The 24,241-nt window shown below is 45.2% G+C and overlaps 1 protein-coding gene across 5 annotated transcripts in view; it reads left to right on the top strand.

Annotated features, from left to right (window-relative positions):
- The first annotated feature begins 93 nt into the window (after positions 1-93).
- LOC121569325 (tetratricopeptide repeat protein 7A-like) overlaps positions 94-24,241 on the top strand; it is a 54,342-nt gene continuing 30,194 nt past the window's right edge. For 3 of the 5 annotated variants that reach the window (XM_041880188.1, XM_041880197.1, XM_041880221.1), the window contains exons 1-16: positions 94-238; positions 1,826-2,024; positions 3,390-3,553; positions 3,846-4,014; positions 8,018-8,148; positions 8,278-8,402; positions 8,892-8,970; positions 12,443-12,612; positions 16,107-16,170; positions 16,649-16,786; positions 17,412-17,495; positions 18,126-18,230; positions 21,221-21,338; positions 21,710-21,767; positions 22,174-22,246; positions 22,399-22,559. In XM_041880188.1, coding sequence (XP_041736122.1) covers positions 182-238; positions 1,826-2,024; positions 3,390-3,553; positions 3,846-4,014; positions 8,018-8,148; positions 8,278-8,402; positions 8,892-8,970; positions 12,443-12,612; positions 16,107-16,170; positions 16,649-16,786; positions 17,412-17,495; positions 18,126-18,230; positions 21,221-21,338; positions 21,710-21,767; positions 22,174-22,246; positions 22,399-22,559 — 1,895 coding nt within the window. In that variant the 5' untranslated portion in view covers positions 94-181. Of the gene's footprint in view, positions 429-1,825; positions 2,025-3,389; positions 3,554-3,845; positions 4,015-8,017; positions 8,149-8,277; positions 8,403-8,891; positions 8,971-12,442; positions 12,613-16,106; positions 16,171-16,648; positions 16,787-17,411; positions 17,496-18,125; positions 18,231-21,220; positions 21,339-21,709; positions 21,768-22,173; positions 22,247-22,398; positions 22,560-24,241 lie in introns of all 5 variants that reach the window. The other 2 variants (XM_041880214.1, XM_041880206.1) reach the window with 2 other exon arrangements.

Consider the following 24,241-nt stretch of genomic DNA (forward strand, 5'->3'; position numbering starts at 1 on the left):
TGAGCCGTAGTCACCTTTCAACCCATGGACACGACAGCTAAATTCTGATTGGATATTGGCATTTTGCGTCAGAGATTTGAAGGCGTGCAGTAGTCTAACCAGACACCTGACAGTGTCCAAAACACGAACATGAATGTAGTTGTTTCGTTGAATTTGAGAAGTAAACACATCTGACAAGCAAATGTCAACCTTTCATATGGAAAATGAAGCCGCCAAATTTATTTTCCGAAGATTTGAGGTTGGATTAGCTATAGAAAACTGTCCTGTGATAGCTTGTAGTCGTAGGTACTGCACTTGACCTAAACATTAGTTTGCTGTGTAGCTAGTTAAGTGCCTCGAGCTGTCGTTTTGTAATGTTTTTGTGAAAGACAATTTAGCAGCCGTCCTGCGAAACTGGCTGCTAAAATGTGTTCTGCCACCATGTCAAGGTATATGAAATAATGTATTGTATTCTTGACAAATGGTCATTAAGATAATCATTCACAAATAGTGTATGTTGTAACATTCAATGAACTTTACTGTACGACCACCATTGGACTGCTTAATGTGTTCGACCCGCCCCTTACTCACAAATAAGGCAGGCGCCAATGAAATGTATAAATTTTTGTATCCAGTTTGTGTAACATGTAAAGTGTCACATTCTTGCCAATGGATTTGCAAAAGGTGTAATCCTCGATCACACCTACAGTGTCATTGCGCAAAATGGCACGCAGCATCATCTGGATATATGTGCAACAAAAGTTCAACATTCACCTTCAGCTACCATTTCTGTCAACCCGTCTACGGATACAATTTGATGCATATATTCGATCATTCCAATGTATGTACCACTCAGAACGCTCTGCAACGCAATGCTTCAAGGCAAACGCAGCGTTCCATTGGAAATGAATGTACTTCTAGTGTACCAAAACGCAAAAAATTGTTGTGATCGAGGCATATACTCAGTCAGTCATGTGTTACCGTGCAGTGCTGAATTGTCTGAGCAGACCATATGGCAGGTGTAGGCTTAGCTACCTATAGCACTAAATCCTGAAGTCGGTCAATGAAAATAGTTGATCATTGACCTTTTAAATACAGTAGCCTACTTGGGATTTTTTTGAGGGATTGGACATACACTGCGGTAAAATCATGAATAATAACTTGCCACCTGTGTGTCTCAGATCCACAGAATTTTACTGTTTTATCTATAAACTCTGAACTCTGGTAGGCTATTAGCGCTAATCCCAGTAGGCTAATTGATCTAGTTAGGGAAAGCTTTTGAAGGAAAGTCTAGGACGGGTTATCTAGGACAAAAGGCACTTCAATACAAACACCTTACGGTGGCATATATGATAGCTAATGTGTTCCCTCTACCGTATTACAATGGTTTGTAGCGTAAGTTGGCTAAAGAAAATAAGAAACAAATAAAATACTTAGACAAGCATTATTGTTTCCTAAAATCTTTACGGTGTGTTGGCCTATTGTATGCTAAATAAATACAAGCATAATAGGGTACAGTCGACTATCGACTGGCTATATAATAACCGAATTCATTAAATAGATAGTTATTATGAAAAATAAACTAAACTGAGTTTACGAAAGTTGAAAAAAATTAACTCACACAATGGGTATACACACATCTCCCTATCTTATCCTCAAACTGAAGAACCTGTACAATAGTATCTTGAGTTTGTTTACAACTCTTTTTCGTTGTGTGTGCTATTTAAGTATACATTATGGTAAAATATTATTTTGACATGTCCACCCAGAATTTGTATGAGGGAAGGTAGGGCAGCAGCACATGCTCATTGATTACATTACACTTTTTTCATGGTCTGTTTGTCAGTGCGCAGTTACTCCCCGGGTATCAGGGGAGTACGGTCACCGAGACAGATCGGGATCTAGAGCGAGCATGGCATCAAGGAGGGTATCCTTCTCGCAATACCGTCTGGAAGCGGAGATCGACCGCTACAGAGCAGAGTGCCAGTGGGACAAGATACCCCCTATCGTAGAGCAACTCGTGGCCGCACGATTTCACGAAGACGGTGAGTGGTGACTACATGTTGGATTTTTGTATAGGTTTGTTTTTTCTCAGTAAGTTTTTGTCACATGTCCAGACAGGGATGGCAATAGTTCTGCATGTGTTGGACTTTGTACTCTGCAAGTAACTTAATGTCATTCCCCTACTCTGCAAACAATTAACAACTTTACTGCAGTTTGGGCATATCTGAAGCTGTTCGTTGTATACATCAATACCGTACACTTCTCAATGGGCGATGTTCAAAACACAGAACATATTGTAATGAACATGTATTAACTGATTGTCACTGTCACTGTAATTCTTTGTCCGTTTTATTATTTTCAATGTATGTAGGCCTATGTATTCAAACACACTACTCAAACACTCAGTGGGTAGGCAAATGTAGCTACTCACCTCACCTGGCTAAAGTAAACATGGGGTAAGGTGACATGGCTCACGACCTTGCTGCTTGCCACTGTTATTGTGTCAATAACCAAATATTTTATGTCATATTATTGGCTGGATGGGGTGCCTACTGCCCACCTGAAACTGTTTTCACCTTTCACCATGCTTGCAAGTGTACATAACTCTTAATGTGTTATTCTAGACTGAAGTGTGTAGAATTCAAGTCATCCCTAGCTGGTCTGCTGTTAAAGTCTGTCTTGACAGTGACAGTTTGCCCACTGTCTTGACACTGTCCCTAGTTGTTGCAATTCAAGACAAGGGTGAAATCACAATCAGTCTCTGACCATGATGTTTTGAGATTACAACACGTGTGTTGGAAATAATGTAACTTTATTCAGATGCTCTGTAGAAGATTTGTTCTTCTCCTGAATAATTAAGAAAAGTTATGCACCTCATTAACATACCCCATGAAACTGATTTGTAACACATTGCTGTTATACTGTAGTTAATGTTTTATAGAGCAGAATGATTTGTTTTATGTGTTTAGACACCATACTGTACATCACATTAAACATTCTGCAGCCCTTATCCTCCCTTTCAGTGATTAACCTTGACTGGGACAGTCTCATAAACATGATGGGCTACAGTATGTCAGAGATGCCAGAACATAAACACCAGTCTCAGACTTGGCGTCAGAACACACCACCAGAGACAGGAGAGGAGTGAGAGAAGTGAGAGCTGGACCAAACAGGAAGGCTCTAATCCAGAATGTGTAAACAAGTGACTTTTATTGCCATCCAGTGACACCACTGGTGTTTTTTCTCCCTTCTCTCTGGGGCTTGTGGGGAATTATGCTATGGTGGACTGGGCTGGGTTTATTTGGGCTACCAAAGCTGCTGACCCCTGACCCTGAACTCCCACTCTGCACTCCACTTAACCTTCCAATACTCTGAATTCTGTCCCAATTCCCTCTGCCCTCCTCCAGATGACTACGGGACGCTGTTATTGGCCGAGGCCCTTCTGGAGGAGTGTCTACAGGACAACCTGAGTCTGTTACGCAACGCCACACCTTTGACGGACATCAACCAGCCCAAACTGTCCCGGTCCAAGGGCTACCTCAACTCCATCCTGAGCAGGGGGCTGCTGGCGGTCTGTCTGAGCATCTCCCCTCTGTGTCACCTCCTTCTACACCTCACTTCCTCCGATTGTACTCAGCTTTCTATCTCGTTAACTTGTCTCACCAAGTTTCCAATTAGTCTATTATTTTCATATTTACCTGTTTTCTCTGTCACCCTTCACTTAGTCTCTCGTAACAGTCTTAACAATAAAATGATGGTTCTGGGTGCCTTCCCTTGGTTCACTTATCTGTTTGTCATTGTGGTGTCAACAACTCACACCCCTCGTGTTGTGTCTCTCTGTCTGTCTGTCTGTCCCCACACAGCCCAGGCACCTGAACGAGGCTCTTCTCCTGATGGCCAAAATACACTATGTCCAGGGCTGTTACCGTGATGCCCAGGGCATGTGTGCAAGGGTGGGTATAGACGAGCTGACGGGGGATGAGCAGCCCCTCTACCACCTGCGTCTGCTCGCAGAGGCCTTTGTCATCAAAGGTACCAATCCTTTCATAAGCAAATACTGGGTGATATGGAATATGGAAAACACATCATGTTTGACCTGTGTGGTATTTGGTTATGGCAATTTGTTTAGTAGACAGACTAAACATTCTGTGTGACCTGAGATTTTTACTTGATTATGACCTATGCTAAAATGGACATTCAATGCACAAAATAAACAAATGACCATGGCCCGTTTTCATCAAGCATCTATTCATTATAATGCAAACGTCAAAACTGATCCTAGATCAACACTCCTACTCTGAGATGCTATTTGAATACGAGCCCAGAGCTACAAATTATGATTTCTATCAGGTATCCTCTGGTTTTAGTCTCCATCTGTACAGTGTTATGATTACATGGAGCTCAGATATGATTTGCATACTGGCACTACTCCCTCTCCGATGAACTAGACAAAGAGAGAGCCAAAGCCTGCAGACTGGCACGTTTCCCTGAAAAACACTAAAGTTGAACAGCACTGTGCATAACTGTGATCTAATGATCTAGTTCCTAATCCCCATGGCAGGAGTTATTATAGGCCTGTGATGACTATAACCTTGTATGGGTTTAGAAGTCGAATGTAGATCAGCTAAATCTTTATCTAAAGGCATGAACAGACCAGTAGGATTGTCGAGGGTCTGCCTGCCGAGAGTGCTTAGCACCTCTGAACAGAGTGCCAGCTGTAATTTGCAAACCTTGTGCAAACCGATTATTCATGTAGAAACGGACAAAAATGATGCCCACCAGCGGTGGTCCCTATAACAGACGCACCGTCTGCAAACGAACAGCCCCCTACTGTACAGACCGACAATCGGTCTGGTGAGTTTTCTCCTTTAGGCTGTGAAAGGAAGGAGGCATTGACCATGTGTTCTTTCTCATTCATTTATATGAGGGAGGACATTTTACTTGACACATTGCTTTACATTGATTTACTTGCAAAATGTATTGTTATCAAATAAAATACAATTTAATTGTCACATGCTTCGTAAACAACAGGTGTAGACTAACAGTGAAATTATTTCTTACGGCCCCTTACCAACAATATAATCAAATAAATCAATAATAATAATAGAAAAACAATATTTAGTAACACAAGGAATAAATACACAATGAGCAATGATAGTGTAGCTTGGCTATATACATAGGGTACCAATACCGAGTCGATGTGGAGGGATACGAGGAAATTGAGGTTGATATGTACAATACAGATACAGTTGAAGTCAGAAGTTTACATACACTTAGGTTGGAGTCATTAAAACTCGTTTTTTAACAAATACACAAATGTCTTGTTAACAAATTATAGTTTTGGCAAGTCGGTTAGGACATCTACTTTGTGCATGACACAAGTAATTGTTCCAACAATTGTTTACAGACAGATTATTTCACTTATAATTCACTGAATCACAATTCCAGTGAGTCAGAAGTTTACATACACTAAGTTGACTGTGCCTTTAAACAGCTTGGAAAATTCCTGAAAATGATGTCATGGCTTTAGAAGCGTCTGATAGGCTAATTGACACCATTTGAGTCACTTGGAGGTGTACCTGTGGATGTATTCCAAGGCCTACCTTCAAACTCAGTGCCTCTTTGCTTGACATCATGGGAAAATCTAAAGAAATCAGCCAAGACCTCAGAAAAAAAGGTGTAGACCTCCACAAGTCTGGTTCATCCTTGGGAGCAATTTCCAAATGCCTGAAGGTACCACGTTCATCTGTACAAACAATAGTACACAAGTATAAACACCATGGGACCACGCAGCCATCATACCACTCAGGAAGGAGACGCGTTCTGTCTCCTAGAGATGAACGTACTTTGGTGCGAAAAGTGCAAATCAATCCCAGAACAACAGCAAAGGACCTTGTGAAGATGCTGGAGGAAACAGGTACAAAAGTATCTATATCCACAGTAAAACGAGGCCATATATCGCCATAACCTGAAAGGAAGAAACCACTGCTCCAAAACCGCCATAAAAAAGCCAGACTACGGTTTGCAACTGCACATGGGGACAAAGATCTTACTTTTTGGAGAAATGTCCTCTGGTCTGATGAAACAAAAATAGAACTGTTTGGCCATAATGACCATCGTTATGTTTGGAGGAAAAAGGGGGACGCTTGCAAGCCGAAGAACACCATCCCAACCGTGAAGCACGGGGGTGGCAGCATCATGCTGTGGGGGTGCTTTGCTCCAGGAGGGACTGGTGCACTTCACAAAATAGATGGCATCATGAGGAAGGAGAATTATGTGGATATATTGAAGCAACATCTCAAGACATCAGTCAGGAAGTTAAAGCTTGGTCGCAAATGGGTCTTCCAAATGGACACTGACCCCAAGCATACTTACAAAGTTGTGGCAAAATGCCTTAAGGACAACAAAGTCAAGGTATTGTAGTGGCCATCAGAAAGCCCTGACCTCAATCATATAGAACATTTGTTGGCAGAACTGAAAAAGCGTGTGCAAGCAAGGAGACCTACAAACCTGACTCAGTTACACCAGCTCTGTCAGGAGGAATGGGCCAAAATTCACCCAACTTATTGTGGGAAGCTTGTGGAAGGCTACCCGAAACGTTTGACCCAGGTTAAACAATTTAAAGGCAATGCCACCAAATACTAATTGAGTGTATGTAAACTTCTAACCCACTGGGAATGTGGATAAAAATAGAATGTGAAATAAATAAAAGCTGAAATAAATCATTCTCTCTACTATTATTCTGACATTTCACATTCTTAAAATAAAGTGGTGATCCTAACTGACCTAAGACAGGGAATCTTTACTAGGATTAAATGTCAGGAATTGTGAAAAACTGAGTTTAAATGTATTTGGTGTATGTAAACTTCCGACTTCAACTGTAGTTAGGGGTAAAGTGACTAGGCAACAGGATAGATAATGTTATGTGTGTGTCTTTGTGTCTGTTTGTTCCGCAACGCAAATCAGTTCCTGGTTTCAGCAGTGGTTACAAATAAAATGGGAGCCTATTCAGAATTTAGTCTAAGTAATGCAATAAAGCTGTCTCTAGGGCAGTGTTTACCAACTCCAGTCCTCGAGTACCCCCAACAGTAAAAACAATTTTGTAGAGTCAGACAAGCACACCTGATTCAACTTGTCAACTAATCATCAAGCCCTTGGCAGTGTTTCCCCAACTCGTTCCTCGCGACCCCAGGGGGTGCATGTTTAGATTTTTGCCCTAGCACTACACAGCTGATTAAAATAATCAACTAATCATTAAGCGCACGCACACAGTGAAAAAGAGGGCATTGTCCATTGTCACACAGCACACTGCTGGTCCATGTCTGGGTAATTGTGTTTGATAAGCATCACTCATCATCATCATGAGATTCATTACATTCAAGGAGTCATTGCTTCCTGGCCATTGACACATTGACGTCATCACAGGGTCTGCTGCTTAAATTGAAGGGAAGAATTCATGAAGCAGCCTTGTTGAGGTCTATCATTTAATAAACCATAATGGACTATAAATAATGTTAGTAGAATAATACTAGAGTCAAGCCAATATGCTAAAAGGAAAGTGCTTAAGAGAGAGAAGATCTAATGGGAATCACTCAACTATGTAAAGGGTTTGACATTGCATAGTTTCTCAACGTCTTTCCAAAGTTTCCATGATATTGTTTAGGGAATGTTATGCGATAGGAATATTTGTTAGATGAGGTCTTGTCTATTGGCAGCTGCTCCTTATTTGATTAAGGCTGACATCTGGTCTTAAATGTTATCCTCCCTACCGCCCTGCAGTCCTGGAGGTCTCCTCTCACTCTATTTATTCATGCCAATAACCTTATTCCCCCTCCAGCCATCTACTGACTGTCTCGAAATGTCACAATAGCAACAGTATTATTTGTTTTCAGTGTCAAATGCATCACCTAACTTTCTTTCTTTCTTTCTTTCTTTCTTTCTTTCTTTCTTTCTTTATTTCTTTCCTCGTTCTCTCTCTCACTCTCTCGCTGTCTGTCTCTTTTTCTCTCTCTCTCTATCTCTCCCTCTCTCCCAGGTCTGTCCCTGGACCACCAGGCAGTGTCAGCTGCCTCCCGTGTCCGTCTGTCTGAGAGAGAGGAGGAATGTCTTTCCTGCTACCTGAGGGCCTGTGACACCGCTCTCGTTTACCTGCAAGAGCTCGATAAGGTGTGTGTGTGTGTGTGTTTTTGCTGGTTATTTCTACCCACATTTTCAGATAATACTTGTTATTTCATGATGAAAAGCAGCACAAAACTACTTTTTTACCAACTTAAGTTTTTACTGTTGTGTTGGCAGACGGTGGTCACCCCTAGTTCTAAAGCAGCTAAGACCAGTTTGGCCCCTCCACCACTGGACATTGACCTGGGCTTCTTCCAGCAGGCGGCTCTACAGAGTGCATACCTGTGTCTGCTGCATAGGGGGTGAGTCAATGGCCCAGTAGAGCAGTCAAAGATGGTGGAGGCTTCGCCTCTCTCTGGAGCAGTGCATTATAATTTCAGCAACAGCGAGTGGCACTTTTATTTTTGACCAGTAGGTGTCAATATTGCACCTCAGATAGGACAGAGTTATTGCTTGTAGTGGCATGATTGAGCAACACTCATTTATACTTAGATGGAACAGCATGCCGTGCTGCTGGCACTGAATAACAAAGCCCTAAGCTCTGAATAAAGCCCTAAGCTTTTCATGTTATCTGTGTTGTCCTAATCAGCTACATATTCTGTTAGCATCATTCTCACTTTGTGAGGCCTTTGTCACTGACAGCTCAGCTGTTTGACTTGTTTAATTGACGTGTCTGTCTGTCCGTCTGTGTGTGTGTGTCTGTCTGCCTGTCTGTGTATTTGTCTGACCGTCTGTCCATCTCTCTGTCTTGTCTGTCTGTCCATCTGTCTGTCTGTCTGCCTGTCTGTCAGGCACCTGGCCCAGGGAGCCCATCAGCTGCGCAGGGTCCTCAGGGTGGTGGAGTCTCGGGGCTCCCAGACTTTCAGAAAGGTGAGGAGGGCTCATATTGTCACATAGCTAGCAGGATGAGTCACTGACTGTCTATATGTTGTGACGTCACGAGAGGCTACACAGCTTTCAGCGGGGTTGCTCAAGTAGTGCAAGGAGACAAGGTTCAAACAAAACAAGGATTTTATTATAGGTCTTGGGAAATTAACGAAAATATAACAAAATTCTGTTCTCTTGTGGCTCTTTAAGGGTTAACAGTTCAGGGATGTCTCTTCCACATCCAAAGTCATAATTCTCACTCGCTCAGATAACTTTTCCCCAGCCTTACTGTAGTCCACGTTGCAGCTAGTGGCCAACCCAGCAAAAAGTCCTTCCAAATGTCTCTCACGTATTTCCACAGGTGCATATATCCAAAGGTGAGTATTTCCCAAAGGTAAGTATCTCCAAATCCGTATATTCCTCATGGAAGTGGACGTGCAGCACTCTTGTCCTCCAGAGAGCCCAGGTTGGAGACTGTGTCTCTTCACCCCCACACACTCCCTCAGTGTGTCTCTTCACTTCCCAAACCTTCAGCTCATCAGCTCCTCATTTGTTTCAGCTGCGTGGGAAGATTGGCCATAGAGGGGTGGAGTTCCCGACCATACCAGCAGATGGAGCCATAGCTGTCTGGGTTTGCAGCCACCTCAGGGGGATGTAACGTCCCTCCAGGACACAGCCCTCGTGACATCACACATCCCCTCCTCGGGACCGACGTCCTCGTCGGGGTAAAGGCAGCGAAGAAGGCATCACGCCGGGAGAGGGCGTCCGCATTGCCGTGGTGCTTGCCAGACTGCTCTCTCTTCAACTCCTCCAACTCTAGGACCAGGGACTCAGCCTCCTGTTGTCTCTCCTTGAGTTTCTTACTGAACGCATCAGCCTTGGTTTTAGCAGAGTTTAGCTTCTGTTGAGCAGCTTTCAGTTCCTTCTCTCTCTCTGCCTCCGCATTCTTCATCTTGTTCTCCAACACCTTGTACTTCTCCTCTGCCTTCTTCTGGACCTCCTTACTACTGCGCAGGGTCTCCTCACACTCCTCGATGGTCCTGCGCAGCCTCTCCAGCTCCTCCTGTTGCTTAGGGAAGGAGCTCTGTTGGAGTTTAGCCTGGAGGATATCTAACTCTTCTGTCTTCATGTCTAACTGTTGCTTTAACAAACGATACCTCTCAGCGGTCCCCTTCAGACCAGACAGTTCTTTGTCCAGATTCTGTAGCTCCGTCTCTGTGTCGGTCTGGGCACCTGCCATCCCTATCCGAGCCCGGGGCGGGAGTGAGTAACTCGGAGGATTGCACCGGAGCCTTCCCAGGATGAGTCTTGCCTCTCCGTTTCCGAGGTACTCGGGTTATCCTCTCCTGAGACTCTCTCCAGAGTGGGTAAAAGGCTGGGCAGTCTCGTCCAATTAGGACAGGGACGGGGAGGGAATCAACCACCCCCGCTCGTCGTGTGTATGGTTCCCCGTGTGCTGGTCATTGTAAGTTCAGTAATGGGGTATTCTCTGGTGTCCCCATGGACACAGGAAACTGGGAGGACTTTCCCCGGGGTCAGACACGTTGGGCCCACCAAATCCTTACGCACCAGGGTGGCCCGGCTACCAGAATCCAGTAAGGCCTCCACATCATGGTGATTCACAGTTACCGGGCAGGTGGGGGGTCGATCTGGGCCGCCATCTACGACTCCCAAGAGCGAGGCAAAACGGTGTGTGGGTGCTGAGCTGGAGGACTCCGCAGTGGGCATAGGTTCATCGGCTGGTTTCCCACACTGCCAGGAGATATGTCCCATCTCCCCACACCGGTAACACTGTCGTGTTTCCCCCTCCTGGTGTACTCTTCTTGGACCCGCCTGGTTTCTGGCTCCCCCTGGAGCCGGGATAAGTCCTGACGTGGCTGGGTTCGAGACCTTGGGGTCCTTTGGACGGGTTCTTCCCATTTGTGGTGGGGCCGCACTCCTGGGGTCTTTTCGGGAAGCATTCAGCATCTCCGCTGTGGCCTGGTACTTTTCCACAGCTTCCACGGTCAGATCAGCCGTGGTCAAGGCCTGTTGACTGATGAACCGTTTTGCCTCATAAGGCAGGGGCGCGTAGGTAACGATCCACCACAACGGCCTCCACCACCGCCGCTGCTGTATTCCTCTGCGGATCCAGCCATTTCCTTGCGATTCGGACAAGTTCATGCATCTGCGCCCGAGGAGGTTGGTCTGGTTGGAAGGTCCAGCCGTGAAAGCGCTGGGCCATACCAAACTTTGTGAGTCCATATCTGCTGAGGATCTCAGACTTCAGGGCATCATAGTCAGTAACCTGGTCAGGGCCCAGGTCCCGGACAGCATTCAGCGATTCCCCGGTTAGAAAGGGGGCTAACAGACCAACCCACTGTTGCTTGGGCCAGGCTTCCCTAGTGGCCGTGGCCTCAAATGCATGCAGGTATGCCTCAATGTCATCGGTAGCTCCCATCTTAGATATAAAGTCACTTGCCTTTATTGGGCGGGTATTTTGGACCACCCTCTGTCTCTGTAACTGCAATTCCTCTGCCTTCAGAAGGTTGGCTTTCTTTTGCTCCTCCAAGAGAGCCACGTTTGCTTGCATCTGGGCTTGCTGGCCAGCAACAAGGGCTTTCAATATGTCCTCCATTTCAGTCGGGCGGGGGAGCCTACGGCCAACTTGGAAAACTGGGTGATCAAACCTTCGGTATCCTCCTCTGACATGCACTATTAACGCTTGAGCGTGCCCGTATTCTCCACCATCTGTGACGTCACGAGAGGCTACACAGCTTTCAGCGGGGTTGCTCAAGTAGTGCAAGGAGACAAGGTTCAAACAAAACAAGGATTTTATTATAGGTCTTGGGAAATTAACGAAAATATAACAAAATTCTGTTCTCTTGTGGCTCTTTAAGGGTTAACAGTTCAGGGATGTCTCTTCCACATCCAAAGTCATAATTCTCACTCGCTCAGATAACTTTTCCCCAGCCTTACTGTAGTCCACGTTGCAGCTAGTGGCCAACCCAGCAAAAGTCCTTCCAAATGTCTCTCACGTATTTCCACAGGTGCATATATCCAAAGGTGAGTATTTCCCAAAGGTAAGTATCTCCAAATCCGTATATTCCTCATGGAAGTGGACGTGCAGCACTCTTGTCCTCCAGAGAGCCCAGGTTGGAGACTGTGTCTCTTCACCCCCCACACACTCCCTCAGTGTGTCTCTTCACTTCCCAAACCTTCAGCTCATCAGCTCCTCATTTGTTTCAGCTGCGTGGGAAGATTGGCCATAGAGGGGTGGAGTTCCCGACCATACCAGCAGATGGAGCCATAGCTGTCTGGGTTTGCAGCCACCTCAGGGGGATGTAACGTCCCTCCAGGACACAGCCTCTCGTGACATCACAATGTATTTTATGTTTACGACAACGTGACTTGACTAAGTCAGGAAACAGTCCTGGCCCTAGTTATATCCTAGTTATGTTTTGTGGCATTATGGTATGTTAAATGTGTCTCATAGGCTGCAGCGCGGAAGCTGGCTGAGGTGTTGCTGAGCTCGGTGAGTGAGGACAGCTACTGGGCCCCCATGTCTCTCCCACCCTCCGCCTGGCTGCAGAGAGAAGGGAACGCCGGCCCAAAGGATGCCATGTACCCCTCTTCCAAACCACCCCAACGCTACAGTACTGACAGGTCTATACCTCTCCTCTCTACCTCTTTCCTTCCTTCCTTCCTCTCTCTCTCTCTCTCCCTCCCTTTCTCTCCCCTCTCTTTCTTTTCTATTAATGTGTAGTTCCATGAATCCACTGATATTACTCAATCCCCATTCAACATTAGCACTGGCTTGAGAGATCAGCTCACATTCCCCTACAGTGAGTTGTGTGTGATCCTACTGAACCGTTGAGCTTAAATAGCCCCAGAGCATCAATAAGGTCTAAAACAGACCTCCCTTGACACCCAGATGTCCACTATTCCAGTCATACAAAACCCACACATGGAACATAACTTGATCTCACCACATTCTGACCTCGTATTGGCTAGGAGCTGTGTGGCCAAGGCCTTTATCCATACTACTATAGTGCTTGGCAATCTACGGTATACTTCAGCCACCTCTCGGGTTACTGTATCACCGCCTGGTACGGCAACTGCACCGCCCGCAACCGCAAGGCTCTCCAGAGGGTGGTGCTGTCTGACCAACGCATTACCGGGGGCAAACTACCCCGCCCTCCAGGACACCTACAGCACCCGATGTCACAGGAAAGACAAAAAGATAATCAAGGACAACAAACACCCGAGCCACTGCCTGTTCACCCCGCTATCATCCAGAAGGCGAGGTCAGTACAGGTGCATCAAAGCTGGGACCGAGAGACTGAAAAACAGCTTCTATCTCAAGACCATCAGACTGTTAAACAGCCATTACTAGAACATTAGAGTCTGCTGCCTATAGACATAGACTAGAAATCACTGGCCACTTTAAGAAATGGAACACTAGCCACTTTAATAATGTTAACATATCTTGCATTACTCATCTCATATGTACAGTGGGGGAAAAAAGTATTTAGTCAGCCACCAATTGTGCAAGTTCTCCCACTTAAAAAGATGAGAGAGGCCTGTAATTTTCATCATAGGTTAAAAAAAAAATCCAGAAAATCACATTGTAGGATTTTTAATGAATTTATTTGCAAATTATGGTGGAAAATAAGTATTTGGTCAATAACAAAAGTTTCTCAATACTTTGTTATATACCCTTTGTTGGCAATGACACAGGTCAAACATTTTCTGTAAGTATTCACAAGGTTTTCACACACTGTTGCTGGTATTTTGGCCCATTCCTCCATGCAGATCTCCTCTAGAGCAGTGATGTTTTGGGGCTTTCGCTGAGCAACACGGACTTTCAACTCCCTCCAAAGATTTTCTATGGGGTTGAGATCTGGAGACTGGCTAGGCCACTCCAGGACCTTGAAATGCTTCTTACGAAGCCACTCCTTCGTTGCCCGGGCGGTGTGTTTGGGATCATTGTCATGCTGAAAGACCCAGCCACGTTTCATCTTCAATGCCCTTGCTGATGGAAGGAGGTTTTCACTCAAAATCTCACGATACATGGCCCCATTCATTCTTTCCTTTACACGGATCAGTCGTCCTGGTCCCTTTGCAGAAAAACAGCCCCCAAAGCATGATGTTTCCACCCCCATGCTTCACAGTAGGTATGGTGTTCTTTGGATGCAACTCAGCATTCTTTGTCCTCCAAACACGACGAGTTGAGCTTTTACCAAAAAGTTATATTTTGGTTTCATCTGACCATATGACATTCTCCCAATCCTCTTCTGGATCATCCAAATGCACTCTAGCAAACTTCAGACGGGCCTGGACATGTACTGGCTTAAGCAGGGGACACGTCTGGCACTGCAGGATTTGAGTCCCCGCGGCGTAGTGTGTTACTGATGGTAGGCTTTGTTACTTTGGTCCCAGCTCTCTGCAGGTCATTCACTAGGTCCCCCCGTGTGGTTCTGGGATTTTTGCTCACCGTTCTTGTGATCATTTTGACCCCACGGGGTGAGATCTTGCGTGGAGCCCCAGATCGAGGGAGATTATCAGTGGTCTTGTATGTCTTCCATTTCCTAATAATTGCTCCCACAGTTGATTTCTTCAAACCAAGCTGCTTACCTATTGCAGATTCAGTCTTCCCAGCCTGGTGCAGGTCTACAATGTTGTTTCTGGTGTCCTTTGACAGCTCTTTGGTCTTGGCCATAGTGGAGTTGGAGTGTGACTGTTTGAGGTTTTGGACAGGTGTCTTTTATACTGATAACAAGTTCAAACAGGTGCCATTAATACAGGTAACGAGTGGAGGACAGAGGAGCCTCTTAAAGAAGAAGTTACAGGTCTGTGAGAGCCAGAAATCTTGCTTGTTTGTAGGTGACCAAATACTTATTTTCCACCATAATTTGTAAATACATTTATTAAAAATCCTACAATGTGATTTTCTGGATTTTTTTCTTCTCAATTTGTCTGACATGTACCTATGATGAAAATTACAGGCCGCTCTCATCTTTTTAAGTGGGAGAAAAAAATAAAAAATATAAAAAATAATATGCCATTTAGCAGACGCTTTTATCCAAAGCGACTTACAGTCATGTGTGCATACATTTTTACATATGGGTGGTCCCGGGGATCGAACCCACTACCCTGGCGTTACAAGCGCCATGCTCTACCAATTGAGCTACAGAGAACTTGCACAATTGGTGGCTGACTAAATACTTTTTTCCCCCCACTGTATATACTGTATTCTATACTATCCTACTGTATCTTAGTCCATGCCGCTCTGACATCGCTCGTCCATATATGTATATATTCTTAATTCATTCCTTACTTAGATTTGTGTGTATTGGTTATATGTTGTGAAATTGTTAGATATTACTTGTTAGATATTACTGCACTGTCGGAGCTAGAAGCACAAGCATTTCGCTACACCCGCTATAACATCAGCAAAACACGTGTATGTGACAAATAACATTTGATTTGATTTGATTTGTAGAAGAAGACATACTGTGCATTGCATTCACACTTCCATTGCCTTCTTTTTCCCCAAGGCTCCAAGATGTCGTACTGAGACCTTTGTGCCATTTCTATTCAGCTAAATCTCCCATGCAGATTGTGGACTCTTGTTGCCTTTGGTCGAACTTTAAAGGCTTTGTCATGGACTTACCTTTGGCTGTTCCACCATATCTACTATCTACTATAGGATCTTATTGGTATGAACTATACTCAGAGGAGATCAAGCGCTACACCCCAGGCAACATGCATGAGTGAGAACACCTGAACAGAAATGGAGAATGCACTCAGGGAAGTCAATTACAGATTCATTGTCATGGGTTACTTGTTTAGAAGTGCCCTGATAGTATCTTGTAATTATATCTTTAGTTGGTACGTCATGGGCTCAGTCAGAGGGCAGTTAAGACGAGCACATGTACAAACGTGTACACACGTGCGTGCATGTGCATGTACGTGCGCACACATTTGTGCATGTACGAGTGTGTGCGCGTGAGAGACACCTGAGAGAGTGGCGTACTGAGATACTGTAGGGGTGGTCGGAGGGTTGTGTTACATCACCACAGCAGGTGAAGTAGGAAGGCGTGGGGCAGTTGCGTGACGTGTCACTTCCTGTTCCTATTTCCTGTGTCTCCCCGCAGCGTCTTCTGTCCCCAGGACGTGGTTGAGGAGGCCGTGCTCCTGCTGCTCATCACAGAATCCACGGTGAGACAGCCCTCCTTCCCTCCCTCTCGCGCTCTCTCTGTCTCCCTCTCTCTCTCGCTCACAAATGTGTGTGTGCGCACGTACATGCACACGTATGCACACACGTGTGTAGACGTTTGTACATGTGCGTGTGCCTGCATGTGAGAGATACCTGAGAGAGCCACCTTCCTTGGTTCCTCTCCTTTTTCTCTTGCACCTTTCCCATTCCTCCCACCCATCACTTTGAAGTACAGTATCTCTCTCTCTTCCTCCCTCTCTCTTCCCCCCCCTGAGTCTATATCTATTACCGAAATTGATATGCTTACTTTGACATTTGTTGATTGGACATTCTTGTGGATATTCTTGTGCCCTCCCCTTCATCTACAATGTACAGTATGTCGATTCTACGTTGATCTCAAAACATCTTGATAGGAGTTAGGCTGGCTTTTAGTTGTCCTGTCAATACAGGTGAAGACAGCTATGTGATCTCCCCCTATAGGCCAGCGGAGACGCAGTCATCAGCCGAGCGCCCGACCATAAGGAGGAGCGGGAGACCAGTCTGCAGGACGCCACCTCTGTCTACGACCTGCTGAGCATCGGCATGGCCAGGAGGGGGCAGTATGCCATGCTGTCTGAGGTAAGCCTGCCTCAAAAACACTGGAGGCCAAAGTACTTCAACCTAACTAGCTACACTGTGTGAAGGGAAAGCTTTGCCTTTGACAACTTTTTAATGCCCTTGTTGTGTCGTAAGCAGGGTTAGGGACTCTCTCGCTCTTTCTCTCAGAGAATCTCTCTCTCTCTCTCTCTCTCTCTCTCTCTCTCTCTCTCTCTCTCTCTCTCTCTCTCTCTCTCTCTCTCTCTCTCTCTCTCTCTCTCTCTCTCTCTCTCTCTCTCTCTCTCTCTCTCACCCAGTGTTCTCTCTCTTTACATTCAGGTTGGCAGCATTTTTCTCCAGGTGAATGAGAGTGAGCACTGCCTCACTAGGCCAAACAGGTGAACCCTCTCACGGGTGGGGCCATGCAGGGTATTACTAGGCTTGCTAACAATAAGTGGCTGGTTATGTCTGTCTGCCTGACTAACATCGTTCCTCTCATAGGTGTCATGGCGTGGGCCACTAGTTAGAGCTCTTCAAATTAACATCTAACCCTCAACCTTCAACCTCACTCTCCTTCAACAACGTGTGTTGATATATAAAATGCATCTGTGTGTGTGGGTACGTGTGCATGCGTGTGTGTGTGTGTGTGCATGTATGTGTCCTCCAGTGTCTGGAGCGGGCCATGAAGTTCTCGTTTAATGAGTTCCACCTCTGGCACCAGTTGGGCTTGTCACTCATGGCGTGTGGGAAGGTGAGCTCATCATCATATCTTTTCACACACTCCCCCACACATGTATGCACTCGCACACTCGCGCACACACACACACACTATCCTACTCTAATCTGGCACTACTACCTGCTCGCAAGCATATGTAATCACTCATCCTCTAAATATTGCTGTGAGGTTGTGTGTACGTTAGTCAGTAGAATGCATGAACCAGAATGACTGAGTGATAACGAGAGATGAGTAGTGTGACTGGAATCCTCCGATTGAAACAGGAGAATTGATCTGCTCCCTTGCCTGGCTGCCTGCAGGATGAGGTGACACTGCAGATCAATGGAGAACTCTGGAAATAGGCTGCTCCCTATAAGGATGGGGGGGCCGCCTCAGTGTCGTCAGATCTGCTTCTATTTAGGGCCAGCCGTGTGTGTGAGAGAGCGAGTGTGTGTAGTGCATTGTTGAATGACCTATATGACTCCCTTTCTTTGTCATTCTATATGGAAGGTACATATGTGTGTGATATATACTCCTGTTCTATCACTAGACTAGTTTGTCTCTGTAACTACAGTATGAGAGTGTGCATAAGCATGAGTGTATGTGTGTGTGATGACCTTTCTCGATGTGTCAGTGACCGTGTGTGTGTGTCTGTGTGTTTTACAGGGTGTGGGCGCCGTGTCTGTGCTCAAGGAGTGTGTCAGGATGAGACCCGAGGACCCCTCACTGCCCATGTTGGCCGCCAAGGTCTGCATCGGCCAACTGCACTGGGTGAATGACACACACACTATTTCACAATACCTTTACACTACATACCGTGCTTACCATCCATACGGGTCACCATCCAGAATCGCTGCACCCATTATTAAATAATAGCGCTCCACACAAACACCCCCCTCCACCACCCCACCACTGTGATAACCAGCCCACCACTGTGATAACCACCCCACCACTGTGATAACCAGCCCAGCACTGCCTGTCCTGTTGTTGATCCAGGAGGGGGGTAGTGTAGGATTAGGAGACGCATGGTGGCATGGCACATCTGTCAGTGCTAGAGAGACTAAAGAGCTTACAGCCTTAATCACAATAAGACACTATGGGACCAAAGAGCAACAAATGACACACATCTTGACCCTTTCACCGACCATGGAACTACACATTTGCACTATAAAGTCTGGGACTTTGGGACTTTGGGACTAGAGTCATTCGTAGGAGTGGAGTCCCCAAATAGGGATTCCTGATAGTCCGACTGGGGAATGTTATTTTTTATAGTTGAAATAAATAGATATGATTTTGTTGCATTATTTGATTGTAAAAATTACATTTAGGGAATTTTCTAAGGGAAAATATTTGTTTTGGGAATTTTACAAATTCTTTCAATATTATTACACTGAACAAAAATATAAACGCAACATGCAACAATCTCACATATTTTACTGAGTTACAGTTCATATAAGGAAATCAGTCAATTGAAATAAATAAATTAGGCCCTAATCTATGGATTTCACATGACTAGAATCTGTTGGTCACAGATACCTTAAAAAAAGGTAGGGACGTGGATCAGAAAACCAGTCTGTATCTGGTGTGACCACCATTTGCCTCATGCAGCGCGACACATCTCCTTCACATAGAGTTGATCAGGCTGTTGATTGTGGCCTATGGAATGTTGTCCCACTCCTCTTCAATTGTTGTGCGAAGTTGCTGGATATTGGCGGGAACTGGAACACGCTGTCGTACACATCGATCCAGAGCATCCCAAACATGCTCAATGGGTGACAAGTCTGGTGAGTATGCAGGCCATGGAAGAACTGGGACATTTTCAGCTTTCAGAAATTGTGTACAGATCCTTGCAACATGGGGCCGGGCATTATCATGCTGAAACATGAGGTGGTGGTGGCAGACAATGGGCCTCAGGATCTCGTCACGGTATCTCTGTGCATTCAAATTGCCATCGATAAAATACAATTGTGTTCGTTGTACAATAACCCCCTCGCCACCATAGGGTTCAATGTTCACAACATTGACATCAGCAAACCGCTCGCCCACACGACGCCATACGTCTGCCATCTGCCCGGTACAGTTGAAACTGGGATTTATCTGTGAAGAGCACACTTCTCCAGTGTGCCAGTGGCCATCGAAGGTGAGCATTTGCCCAATGAAGTCGGTTACGATGCCAAACTGCAGTCAGGTCAAGACCCTGTTGAGGACGACAAGCACGCAGATGAGCTTCCTGAGACGGTTTCTGACAGTTTGTGCAGAAATTCCTCAGTTGTGCAAATCCACAGTAGCTGTCCAGGTGGCTGGTCTCAGGCGGTCCCGCAGGTGGAGGTCCTGGGCTGGCGTGGTTACACGTGGTCTGCGTTTGTGAGGCCATTTTCAAATGAATCGTTTTCCATATCTTACAAATGTGTGTATTGAACTTGTATTTTTAGAGGCAAAAATATATCTGTTTTGAGTATCTGCTGTCAACTCCGTCAGTGGCTTGTCAACTCCGTCATTGATGGCTAACCCACTTAAGATATATTTTTTTATATTCAGAAAACAATATCTTCATCACTGTTCTACAACATACAGTATGCTTAAACTATTGAAGTATTTGCTTTGCTAGACCTAAGGCTTAATCTTTGCTTTATAAATGTTGTTTTATATTCTAAATCTAGAAAAACATGCTAAAATGCTAACGAAATAACCCCTGGAGCATTTAATAGTGCTATAAAACAAAACAAAAATAAGTTTGGAGATTTGTATTACATATTTGAATAATCTTATGTTAGAATTTAACAAAACATTTTTGTTCTTCATCACTGGAAAAGATAAACAAACTGTTGAGATTGACATCATTTAAAAGCTTACAAACAGGTTTGTCAAACTATTTAAACATTTCTTGAAAAGAAACGTAAAAAAACGTTAAACGTTATCTAAAAACGCATGAACTCCGATTTATTTCATATTCGCATATGTTGTAGCTTAGACCCTATTTTACATGATCTGAGTTTTTTGTGTTGTGCCCACCATCGGTAGAGACACAACATGCTCTTGAATACAGGAGCACTTTTATCTCCTACATGTTTTGGCATTTCCATGGGCAAATATGTTTTGTTTAAATCAAAATGGATACTGTCAAAAAGGAACTAAATTCAAATGCATATACCCCATAATAACATAATGGCTCTCTTTCTTTCTATTGTATGGAACTTTGTTGATAGCGTCCGTATTCAGAGAAAGAGAGGGATAGAGAAAGAGGAGGAGGAGGATGAGGGAGGGGAGAGATAGAAAGAGAGAGTAAAGGGCTTATGGTACAGGAGTAAGGCAGGGGAGGGGGGATAGTCATGGATAGTCTAAGCAGCTGTCCTGCTGTTCTGCTGGCACCGTGTCAAAGGCATGTCACCGACCCCTCCCCATACCTCACACTGAGTGACACACTTTTACCTCATCCCAGCTCATCCACACTGACTGCAGTCTGGCGCTGTTTGACGGGGGACTCTAGTGCGCTGTTCTTCACCTGAATCTACAGTGTCCTTAAACTAACCACACACTGCCCACGATACTGCCCTTCAGACTATACAAACGCTCTATACTGTACAAATACAAAAGCTCACTAAACAAGACAATCCAAACCAACTGAACATGCCTTTAAACACTTGAGCTCACAGTTAAGCTCACAAGGTTACATACTAAGTACTTCAGCAGACTAAACACTGTACTTCTAGGGACCCATACCACATCTGTCTGTTATCTTTGTGTGTATCTGTGTGTGATAGCTGGAGGAGGCTGAGGCCCTGTCTCAGAGTGTGGTGTCCATGGGAGAGGAGGCTGCAGAGTTTCTGCCCCGTGCGTACCTGACTGTGGGGCTGTGCTGCAGTCTGCAGGCCTCTGATGGTAAGAGACACCACTATGAGCTGCTGTAGAGGCAGGATTGGTTTCCTGTAACAAACAGTGTCCCTTGTCCAGATACAGCGGGAATCCACCACTTAGAGAACCCACTAAACTCACTTGTCCTGATAGTCCATACTTCCTTCTTCATTTGCCTTCCCCATCACCTGTGCAGTATTTAATTCAGAGGTGAATTGTGTATGAATGAATATGAGTTGTTACTCACAAAGGGTGACATAATATTTTCAGGATGCAAAAGACTGTAGAGCTGTGCGAAAAATACCGTAAACCTCATTATAATCTACCGTGAAAATGTTGCCCAAAATGTATTGTTTTCCATTGATGGATTTGTCCATCTGTACCTAATCTCTCTCCAGCAACTCTGAAAGTTGATCGGGATGGGTTCAACAGACGAGCACTGCAAAATCTGCATAAGTACGTACCAACCTCTCTCTGTCAGTCTAAGTAAGTAGCCTTGCCACGAGGCTTGGCTTGTGCAAGTCAGAACGGCTCATAGGAGCAGGTCTCCTGTTTCTGTAGCGTTAGGCAGCTTTATGTACAAGTACACCCCCTGGACAGGACGCTAGTCTATCGCAGGGCCTTACCCCGAATCTATCTCCTTAATACTGAGTGCCAAGCATCGGGTCCCATTTTTACAGTCTTTTGTATGACTCAGCCAGGGATCGAACTCCCAACCTTCCAATCTCAGGGCGGACAATCTAACCACAAGGCCACTCTGTCAGTCTAGGTTGATCTTAACCTGTGTGTTTGTTTTTATAGTTAGCATACACTACAGTTTGTGTGTTATTCTGTCAGTGAGTGTGACCTCTCTCCTCTGAAGAGCCCATGCACTGGACCCCCAAGACGCTAAGATTGCTCTCTACCTGTCTCTCCAGCTGGCTCTTGTACGCCAGGTCAGTCAGCACTGCCACACACACATGTACTGTAGTACACACACACACACCATTACGGCTCATCTTAGTGCTTCTCCATCTTGGATCTTCTGCCTCTCGTGTCCTTCGGTTTCTCCTCTCCCCATTCACTGTGGGTATGTGTGTTTATGCAGGTGGCAGCTGCCATGGATCCCCTGCAGGTGGCTCTGTCTCTGTGTGGGGACGACCTACACTCCCTCCACCTACTGACCCTTCTGCTTAGCGCCCAGAAACACCACCAACACGCCCTCGAAACCCTCACACTTGCGCTCAGCCATCACCCTGAGAACTTCAAGTAGGACACCACTCTCCTTTATTATGTAACTGTGTGTGTGTGTGTTTGTGTGTGTGTCTGTGTATAAGACTAACTCCGGTGTGTGTCACCCAGCCCCAGACCTCTGTATGGGGATAGGGTGTCTCAGCTCCTCACCAGAGACACACACACACACTCACTGAAGGCCTTATTTAGATGTGTCAGACCGGGCTTCTGCACTGCGCTACGGAGACTACCCTCACACACCCTTACCCTTTTCACACTGCCGCACTGACCCCAACTCTACCATGTAGGTTGGAGTTGCAGTACTCCCTCTCCCTTTGAGAAGCAGACAACATTATGCAGTAATTAAAAAACACAGACACACTGCATTATGCTCATTAGTCAACCATGCAATTGGCCCGTGCCTCAGTGTTGCCTTGCTATAAGAAGAATATGCATATTTGATAGCCACATGCTATTTATATTATTTCGCAGTGCCACCTCACCCTAGTGTCTGCAATAATGATCTAATACACATGTTCTTCACAGCACGACCATTTGGGGTCAGTGTTGGTCTCTATGGTGTCAGAGGCAGAGAGGGGTACGGCAAAAATAGATAGCAGTAAATGAACGTGATATAGCGACAGGGAAATAAAGAGATATGGAGTCGGAGAAGAACAGAGTGAATCAAACATGGTTACATTTACAGTAGCTTCCGAAAGTATTCACCCCCTTGGCATTTTTCCTATTTTGTTGCCTTACAACCTGGAATTCAAATTGTTTTTTGGGGGGGTTGTATCATTTGATTTACACAACATGCCTACCACTTTGAAAATGGCAAATATTTTTTTTTGTGAAACAAACAAGAAATAAGACAAAAAAAAACAGAACTTGAGCGTGCATAACTATTCCCAAAGTCAATACTTGGTAGAGCCACCTTTTGCAGCAATTACAGCTGCAAGTCTCTTGGGGTATGTCTCTATAGGCTTGGCACATCTAGCCACTGGGATTTTTGCCCATTCTTCAAGGCAAAACTGCTCCAGCTCCTTCAAGCTGGATGGGTTCCGCTGGTGTACAGCAATCTTTAAGTCATTCCACAGATTCTCAATTGGATTGAGGTCTGGGCTTTGACTAGGCCATTCCAAGACATTTAAATGTTTCCCTTTAAACCACTCAAGTGTTGCTTTAGCAGTATGCTTAGGGTCATTGTCCTGCTGGAAGGTGAACCTCCGTCCCAGTCTCAAATCTCTGGAAGACTGAAACAGGTTTCCCTCAAGAATTTTCTTGTATTTAGCGCCATCCATCATTCCTTCAATTCTGACCAGTTTCCCAGTCCCTGCCGATGAAAAACAGCCCACAGCATGATGCTGCCACCACCATGCTTCACTGTGGGGATGGTGTTCTCGGGTTGATGAGAGGTGGTGGGTTTGCGCCAGACATAGTGTTTTCCTTGATGGCCAAAAAGCTCAATTTTAGTCTAATCTGACCAGAGTACCTTATTCCATATGTTTGGGGAGTCTCCCACATTCCTTTTGGCGAACACCAAACGTGTTTGCTTATTTCTTTCTTTAAGCAATGGCTTTTTTCTGGCCACTCTTCCATCAAGCCTAGCTCTGTGGAGTGTACGGCTTAAAGTGGTCCTATGGACAGATACTCCGCTCACCGCTGAGGAGCTTTGCAGCTCCTTCAGGGTTATCTTTGGTCTCTTTGTAGCCTCTCTG

Source organism: Coregonus clupeaformis, chromosome 1 (assembly GCF_020615455.1).
Source record: "Coregonus clupeaformis isolate EN_2021a chromosome 1, ASM2061545v1, whole genome shotgun sequence".
NCBI lineage: Eukaryota > Metazoa > Chordata > Actinopteri > Salmoniformes > Salmonidae > Coregonus > Coregonus clupeaformis.